This window comes from Colobus angolensis, unplaced genomic scaffold (assembly GCF_000951035.1).
Source record: "Colobus angolensis palliatus isolate OR3802 unplaced genomic scaffold, Cang.pa_1.0 Scaffold33, whole genome shotgun sequence".
NCBI lineage: Eukaryota > Metazoa > Chordata > Mammalia > Primates > Cercopithecidae > Colobus > Colobus angolensis.
In genome coordinates, this window is record NW_012116599.1 from 10,859,689 (window position 1) to 10,869,343 (window position 9,655).

The following is a 9,655-nucleotide window of genomic DNA, read 5'->3' on the forward strand; positions in this document are numbered from 1 at the left end:
TGCATGCAAAGAGGGGAGAATCATAAAATGTGTCCTCAAGTGCCCATCACCCAGCTTGATCAATAAATGGCATTTCACTAATCTTGCTTTCTTTCTTCTCCTCTACTTATTCCCTGCCCCCACCCTGGAGTTCTTTAAAATCCAATTCCAAACATGTCATGTCACCTGTAAATTATTCAATATACATCTCTAACTGATCGGAGACTTTAATATACAAACACATAGCCACAACACCAAATACAGTTAACACTAATTCCTTGGTATCTAATACCAGTCCACTCCATATTCAGATTTCCCTTATTTTCTCAAAATATCTTTTTACACTTGGTTTATTTGAGTCAATTCAAACAAGCACCACACACTGTATCTGCTTTTATGTTTCTCAAATGTATTTTAGTACATACATAATACAGCACTGCCTATAGTGGCAAAAAGACACACACACATACACAATAAATGGGACAAGAATCTCCATAAAGTAGGCAATGATTTTGCCTATAGACAGGATCAGAATTATAAGAGAGTGGGGTGGAAGAGAGGTTGTTAATGTTTTTTAAACACCTCTAGAATGTTTGACTTGGTACAAAGTGCACATTTTTATACTTGAAGAGAAAATCTTAATAAAGAAAAAAGCCAGAATAATATAATGATTTCATATTGCTTTTGTTTTTCATAATGTATTTAACTAGGCAGCTTGAAACGCCCCTGGGAGTTTGGTCAGGGAGAACCCATTGTTTTCTTTTCTTTTTTGTTTTTTTGAGACAGAGTTTCGCTCTTGTTGCCCAGGCTGGAGTGCAATGGTGTGATCTCGGCTCACCACAACCTCTGCCTCCTGGGTTCAAGCGATTCTCCTACCTCAGCCTCCCGAGTAGCTGGGATTACAGGCATGCGCCACCACACTCGGCTAATTTTGTATTTTCAGTAGAGACAGGAACCCATCGTTTTCTATAGAGGTTTTTTTTTTTTTTTTTGGTTGTTTGCTTTTGTTTTTTTCTAAAGAAAATAAAAGAATCAAAGAATGGTTACACCATAGGCAGAGCAGCCTCTACAGAGTTTTGCTTGGAGTGATGTAACATCAAACCAGGGCTGGGTAGGCTGTGAGCTGGATCAGTGGTGTGTAACTTTAGTTTGGGTTGATTTTTACATCATTTGTGACTTTGGTTGGTGAATCCTGGTGGATTAAAATTTTGCACATTTGGGCCGGGCGCAGTGGCTCACGCCTGTAATCCCAGCACTTTGGGAGGCCGAGGTGGACGGATCACGAGGTCAGGAGATCGAGACCATCCTGGCTAACACAGTGAAACCCCATCTCTACTAAATATACAAAACAAAATTAGCCGGGTGTGGTGGCGGGTGCCTGTAATCCCAGCTACTCGGGAGGCTGAGGCAGGAGAATGGCGGGAACCCGGGAGGCGGAGCTTGCAGTGAGCCGAGATTGGGCCACTGCACTCTAGCCTGAACGGCAGAGCAAGACTCCGTCTCAAAAAAAAAAAAAAAAAACCTAACTTGCACATCTGTTGATTACATGCTATTAGGGTGATTTGGGATCTGTGCATTGCTATCAGTGTTTAACACCATCTGTTTTCTTCTGTCCTCTTCCCCCCAGGCATCCACCATGTTACGAGCCTCCTTGGCACCCGTGTAAGTAACTACTCTTAGGAATTTTTATTAAGGAGAACAGCAATGTGTAAAATGGGAATTCAAAATGTCTTTAATAAACACTCCACAGCCTAGCTTAGAGGAATGCCTTTGAGCTAGAGCTACATGTGAATATTAAAGGAAATACGAGTACTTATAAGTAATGTTGTTAAACTAGAATTATCTTTTATTGCATGTGTGTGTTTTGTTTTTTTTTTGAGATGGAGTTTCGCTCTTGTTGCCCAGGCTGGAGTGCAGTGGCGCAATCTCAGCTCACTGCAACCTCCACCTCCTGGGTTCCAGCGATTGTCCTGCCTCAGCCTCCCGATTATAGGCGTATGCCACCACGCCCGGCTAATTTTGTATTTTTATTAGAGACAGGGTTTCTCCATGTTGGTCAGGCTGGTCTTGAACACCCAACCACAAGTGATCCACCCCCTTTGACCTCCCAAAGTGCTGGGATTATAGATGTGAGCCACCGTGCCCAGCCATCTTATATTGTTAATTCTATTCTTTTGGTAAGGAAGCCTCATACGAAAAAAACTGTAGAATTGTTCATATGGTATTATATAGAAATAAATTTAATCTACTATCATAGTGCAATCCACAGAGTGTTGCACTGTCTGAATTTGTGTTGTGTGCTGGTTCACACTGTGATCAGGGCCATGGGCAGCCCTGTGTATGCCTGAGCACTCCTGTCCTGATGAGTTGGGCTGCCCCCCTTGGGAGTGTCTGATGCTGTGGTGGCAAGGGAGTTGAGAACCTTTGACTTGGACATGAGGACCAGGGTGGCTCTGAGCCAGCTTTGCTGGGGAGGAGGGGAAGATAGGGGTGCTGTGTGATTCCTCACAGCATTCCTCCTCCCTTAGCCCTGCCTGAGTCTGACCTTGACCCCACGCTTTATTCTCTCCTACCACTTTGACAGCAGTATCACTGCACAGACTGCTAGGGTTAAAAGCCCACTCCTGCTACCCTCCCTGGGACCAGGGATTACTTATTTAATTTCTTTGTGCCTCAGTTCCTCACTAACAAAAGAGGAGAATCATAGTAATTCTATTTTAGGATTGTTGTGAGGATCAAAATTAGTTAATACATATACAACACTTAGCATTTGGCGTAATACTGTAGTATTACACCAAAATGAGGAAACCATCATTAATACGGTACTGTAAACTAGACTGCAAAGCTCATTTAGTTTCACCAGTTTTTCCATGCCCTCTAATCTCCTTTTCTACAATAAAACAACAACAAAACAAAGCATGAAGACACTTGTTTTAGCAACAAGGAAGCTGAGGTGATTCCTTTGGTTTCTGGCTACCGAAAGTGAGTGGCAGGGCAGTCTGAGCTGTGTGAATCTCAAATCCGAGGTCTCTCCTCACTGAAACCTGGCTCCCCAGAGGTCTTTGCAGTCTCCCTGAGGAGGGTCTGCAAATTGTCTTACAACCCATCTCCTGCCTATATTCCCACGCTGCTTCCTGACCACACCGTCTACCTCCTCGGAGGGCTGAGCCACCCACCTAATTACTCTTTTTTTCTTTTTTTTCTTTTTTTTTTGAGACAGAGTCTTGCTGTGTCTTGCCTAGGCCGGAGTGCAGTGGTGCAATCTCAGCTCACTGCAGCCTCCACCTCCTGGGTTCAAGCGATTCTTCTGTCTCAGCCTCCCGAGTAGCTGGGACTACAGGCGTGTGTCACTATGCCTGGCTAATTTTGTGTAGAGACGGGGTTTTACCATGTTGGCCAGGCTGGTCTCGAACTCCTGACCTTAGGTGATCCACCTGCCTAGGCCTCCCAAAGTGCTGGGATTACAGGCATGAGCCAACATGTCCGGCCTCTGCCTACTTACTCTTCACACTTGTTTTGTGACTGTCGTTCATATTCCCCCAGTCCAGTCGCTCAGGCTTGAGAGGAACACTGGCTTCAGGTGTTTAGGTAGAACTCTTGGGGCCTACTGATGCTAATTGTCTTTGAACTATATCCAGAATTCTAAACAGAACTTCGGTGGAAAGTCAAGGTGATTTCCTCCCCATCCTAGGGAGGTCTGGCTGAAGGTGAATGTAGGGGTTTCTAAATCTGTTCAGACAAAGACTCCTTGTTTTAGGAAAAATGTTAAACAGAACCTAAGTCCATCCAACAGAACAGGCAGAGCTGAGCTGGTTGAAGCTGAGGTAGGAGCCTAGAACCCAGCCCGCCCTCCAAGTGGAAGCTGGGAGGTCATGCTGGGAGCCCAGGGGAACAGCAGGCTCTAGCTCGGGTGTCTTGATGCTCAGGAGGTGTAACGAACATGCCCTTTTGCCCTTTTCTTTCTCTTTGAACTTGTGTTGCTGAGTAGGAAATTGAAGGATGTCCCATTACTGCCCTCCTTGGATTATGAGAAACTGAAGAAGGATTTGATTTTGGGGAGTGACCGCTTGAAAGCCTTCTTGTTGCAGGCTCTACGCTGGGTAGGTACCTTTGTCTTAAAGTTAGAAAACAAAACCAAACCAGTGCTGGTTTCTTGGCTGGCTACCTTGCTTGTATCTTTTAACCTATCTTCCAGAAATCATTCTTCCCCGCTGTCTGCTGACACCAAGAACGGATGTCGAAAGCCACTTCTGAAGATAGCCTGGGCCTCCTTTGAGAAACTCCTATATTATGGCAATTGTGATGTAATGAGTTAGGTAAATGAATTTCAAGGCCTGAGAGACTGCACCTGCGTGTAGCCCTTTCCTGGCCATGAGCCCCACTCTACTTGTGGGGGCCTGCGTGTGAGTGCATGGAGTCAGGGTTGCCCACAGTCCCACAGAGGTTCTGTATTCAGGCACTGCTGTGTGGGCACCCTGGAGAGGTGCCAAGGAAAGACCTCCTGCTCACAAGGCCTAAAGGAAGTGGCCTGGTCCCCATCGTTACTTTTCTCCCTAGTGTTCAGATTGAGTGCAGTTGAAGTCAGCAATTGATTCTCAAGCTTTTTAGTGTCAGACCCCTTTCCACTCTCAAAAATTACTGAGGACCTCAGAGAGCTTTCATTTATGTGAATTTTGTCTACCAATATTTACAGCATTTGAAATTAAAACTGAGAGGATTTACCTGGGCATGGTGGCTCAAGCCTATAATCCCAGCATACTGGGAGGCCAAGGCAGGTGGATCACCTGAGGTCAGGAGTTCAAGACCATCCTGGCCAACATGGCAAAACCCCATCTCTACTAAAAATACAAAAAATTAGCCAGGCATGGTGGCAGGTGCCTGTAGTCCCAGCTACTCAGGAGACTGAGGCAGGAGAATTGCTTGAACCCGGAAGGCAGAGGTTCCAGTGAGCCAAGATCACACCACTTCACTCCAGCCTGGGCGACAGAGTGAGACCCCATCTCAAAAAAACCAAAAAACAACAAACGCTGAAGATTTGAAGTATATGTTTATTAATTCATTTAAAATGAGCAATAATGAATGACATGTTAACATAAATAACATTTTTTGTGATGAATACTACTTTCCAAACAACAACAAAATTGTGAGAAAAGCAGCATTGTTCTGCAGTTGTCTTTAATGTCTGGCTTGATGGAAGACAGGTGGATTCTTATATCTGCTTTGTGTTTGATTGTCAGTGTCACACTTCATACAGCCTCCCAGAGATTGATCATAAAAAAGGCATTGTCATATCTTAGTATTATGAAAATTGTGACCTTGCAGACCCCCTAAAGGGCTTGGGGGACCTCTCAGGGTTCTCTGGACCACACTGTGAGAACTGCTGACTCAAGCCAACACTGATTGAGCCAGCAGTTCTTTAACTGAACAGTCCATTCTAATTCATTAGCATCAGACACCTTCATGGACCCCCGAATTTCAAGGTATCTTGGCATAAGGATTCTTAACAATTTCCCATCTGTGGGTAGAAACAGTTCTCACTTGCATGCTTCTATGATAGTGCTTCCTGAAGTACGTCTTGAGGACTCGAACGACGTATCCAGGATCCGCAGGAAGAGTCCTATGGACAAACAGTGATGTCTGCTCTGGTTTTGTTTGGGTCAGGACTAGAGTGGGTGGGGCAGCATGAGTCATCCACAGTGGCCATCTCCTCCCTGGCCATTTGCCTCTCTCTGCTCAAGCTCTCAAACTCATCTTTTATGCGGCTCTTGGTTTACTGACACTGCACTTCCTCTCAGTCCGTGCTATTCATGAGCCTCTTGCTGAGACAGGGTATTCCTTTGCTGAGAGAGTGACATCCTCACAGAATAACCAGGAAAGGTGAACAGGTTTCTAATGTTTTTGTCTGTGTCCCTCTCCAGTGCCCCCACCCGGCTTCTTGCCCCTGCTTCAAACTCAGTGAACTCAACAGAAGGGTAGCAGCACCCCAGTGTGACATTCCAGGCACACCCTGGCTATGATGGTCACGTCTGTTGTCAGTGCCTGCTCTGGAGGCCTTCCCGGCTCTCCTTCCAGCCCAGGGCGTCTGATGCTTTGGCCTGTGCTCTTGCCCATGCTAAGAACCAGCATATTCCTTGCACATCCAGCTTCTCTTTGGCTAGAAGCAGGGCTTACAGCCTCAGGATTTTTATCTAGTAGGATTTTCCTGAAAGAACAAGGATATTTGCTCACTCTGTTACATGCTTTTTCATATCCCACCTCACACCTGTACACACCCATGTGCACACATACACACAGCCATTATACTAGCTCTGTGGACATTGCATAAATTTTTACTTGTAGCAACATGACAGACTTATGGCTTTCTAAAATCTACAAAATTCTAGCCAGCTACCTCTACACTCATGTGTGCACGTATGCACACATGCACACACACGCATAGGCACATGCACTGTATCACTCTGTCATTCCCTATAGGATAGGATAGAGTGAATTTGTTGGCAGAGCATGCATTCAGAGTGCTCGACAGTCAGCCCTGGGCCCCTCCCACTGAGCCCACACCACTGTGCCCTGTATTGTACTTCCCTGAGCTAGACCTCACTTCCCTATCCCCCACCATACTCACGCTCCCCTGTGCTGGTTAATAGACAGCCTTTCCTGCAGGGGCTTCTGAGCCCCTTTATACAAGAAATGCTTCTCTGGGCATGGATGAGCTCTTCCATATCTGCACACTTGCAGTCTGAGCATTTTGCTGCCTCACTTCTCTGAAGAGTTCACGTGTATAAATTGGCTCCCTGTGTCACCCATTAGGAAGCACATGATAGGTTCTTTTTTTCTGAGATGGAATCTTGCTCTGTCACACAGGCTGGAGTGCAGTGGCGTGATCTTGGCTCACTGCAAGCTCTGCTTCCTGGGTTCACGTCATTCTCCTGCCGCAGCCTCCCGAGTAGCTGGGATTACAGGTGCCTGCCACCACACCCAGCTAATTTTTTTGTATATTTAGTAGAGACGGGGTTTCCTCGTGTTAGCCAGGATGGTCTCGATCTCCTGACCTTTTGATCCACCTGCCTCAGCCTCCCAAAGTGCTGGGATTACAGGCGTGAGCCACTGTGCCCGGCCCACATCAAAGTTTCTTGTTTTGGTTGGCCGGTTAACTTGCCACCACTTCCCCAGCTGAATATTACTTACTTTGTTTGCTTAAATGTGTAGTTACTGATAACTGCCATTTAAAACACGCCTGCTATGTGAAACTTTTCTCCATGGTAAGACTTAGGTCTTGCTGCTTTTGTTTCTCCTTGCTCCAGCGCTTGACCACATCCCATCCTGGAGAGCAGAGGGAGACGGTTCTGCAGGCCTACATCAGCAACGACCTCTTGGACTGTCATAGCCGCAACCAGGTCGGTAAGAGGTGGGCCAGATCCCGGCCATGGCCTTCAATTCTAGGGAATGATCTCAGTAGATGAGGGAAGCTTTAATTTGTATACACATTTTCAGCATTGTAACTTTATGCCAGCCTTGAGCTCATGAGGTCTTTTGCTCACCCTAGGCATTGGCCTACTTTTCGCTTCTAGTGAAGAGTTCTAAACAAGTTAGAACTGCTTGATTCATCATCTCTGGAGCTCTTTTCTGCCGTTTTTCCTTTTCTCAAATTCCCAACTCTTTACCTCACCTCACTGCTTGCCATGAGTCCTGAAAACTGAATATGACTTTGGAGGGACAAGGTAAATAAGCAAATCCAGGTTGTTTACATCTGGGCCTGACGAAAAATGTCTTGAACACAGTACTTACGTACAGTTTTGGACCAGATAGGTCTACTGATCCTGTGGGAAAAGTATGAGATTTGGGGTAAAATAAACTGGCTTTCAAACTTCTGCTCTACCACTCATTAGCCAGGTCACCATAAGCAAGTTACTCAGTCTCAGGCACCTCCTCATCTGGGCAAGGAGTTGTGCCTGCCTTGGGAGGTTGTTGGGATGATTACATCCAGTCATGTGTGGGAAGTCCTTAGCCCCATGCCTGGCACCAAGTAGTCACTACATGGTCTTTCTCTTCTGTCCTTGCCTCTCCTGTCTGTATCTGCACCAATCTTCACTGGACAGGAGGAGGATCAGGATTTTGAATTTGGCATATGTTAAGAGGGTACTACATTTTGTTATTTGGTTGAAATTTTATCCAGAGTGCTGTAAAAATGTAAAGCTGTGGTTAAACTTCACAATGTGTGCACTGAGTGGAGTACCAAATGCTCTGAATGCTCACTGATTAAACAGCTGTCGTAGGCCATTTCCTGCTGCTATAACAGAATACCACAGATAGGGTAATTTATAAACAGTCCAAGTGTATTGTGCTCACAGTTCTCGAGTCTAGGAAGTCCAAGAGCATGGTGCCAGCATCTGGCAAGAGTTATCCCAAAGCAAAAGGCAGAAAGCAGAAGTGAGCATGCAAGGCAGAGAATGGGGATTGAAGCTGTCTTTTTATCAGGAGCCTACTCACACAATAACTAACCCACTCCAGCAATAATAGCATTAATCCATTAATGCCTAATGTCCTCTTAAAGTTCCCACCTCCCTGTACTACTACATTGGCAATTAAATGTCGATATGAGTTTTGGTGGGGACATTTAAACCATAGCAGCAGACCCTGGGAAAGTGATTTATACATTCATCTGTTGTGCATACAGGCAATACAATTTGAGTTTTGAGTGGCCAGTTTACTCTCTGAATGTAGTCTTAATGCTCTCATGAAAGAGTTGTGTTAAGTTTGAAAATACTCTCATATTCTTGACTTATTTTCTTGCTTTTTTTTTCTGTTTGGATTTATAATGGCATTGAATCCAGCCTACAAGGCATGAAGCACCTGAGTAATATATTGTTATAACTTCCAAACTCAAATTCAAAGAGTAAAGTCAATACTGATTATTTCTAACGCTATTTCATTGAGTCGAAGATACACTTTTCCCCCCCATTTTAACATCTTTGCTATTAGGGTGTATCTGACAGTCAGTGGCATATTATAGTTTAATTGGCAGTGTTTTTTTTTCCTTTCTTGATTATGTGTAAAATGAGAATGTGTCCTCTGATGAAAGGTGTGTTGGGTTTTGTCATCTGTGGTTTTTGTCAAAAATGCAGTGAACTCTGTAGCTATTGAAGAGAGCAATGTCTTCCTCAAGTCACTATATGTAATTGCTGTGGTTTACTTACATATATATTTTGAGATGGAGTCTCACTCTTGTCACCCAGGCTGGAGTGCAGTGGCGCAATCTCAGCTTACTGCAACCTCCACCTCCTGGGTTCAAGCAATTCTCCTGCCTCAGCCTCCTGAGTATCTGGGATTACAGGCGCCCGCCACCACACACAGCTAATTTTTGTATTTTTAGTAGAAATGGGGTTTCACCATGTTGGCTAGGCTAGTCTCGAACTCCTGACCTCAGGTGATCCATCCACCTCAGCCTCCCAAAGTGCTGGGATTACAAGCGTGAGCCTCTGCCCCCAGCTATGGTTTATTTATTTATTTTGAGATGGAATTTCACTCTAGTCACCCAGGCTGGAGTGCAGTGGCACGATCTCGGCTCACTGTGACCTCCATCTCCTGGGTTCAAGCAATTCTCCTGCCTCAGCCTCCTGAGTAGCTGGGATTACAGGCATGCACCACCACGCCTAATTTTGTATTTTTAGTAGAGACG

At 45.2% G+C, this 9,655-nt stretch overlaps 1 protein-coding gene across 1 annotated transcript in view; it reads left to right on the top strand.

Moving 5' to 3' along the window:
* Positions 1-9,655, top strand: part of ARMC9 (armadillo repeat containing 9) — a 197,676-nt gene that overhangs the window by 60,606 nt on the left and 127,415 nt on the right. The window contains exons 10-12 of the mRNA XM_011951991.1: positions 1,607-1,641; positions 3,968-4,079; positions 7,281-7,373. Coding sequence (XP_011807381.1) covers positions 1,607-1,641; positions 3,968-4,079; positions 7,281-7,373 — 240 coding nt within the window. The remainder of the gene's footprint in view (positions 1-1,606; positions 1,642-3,967; positions 4,080-7,280; positions 7,374-9,655) is intronic.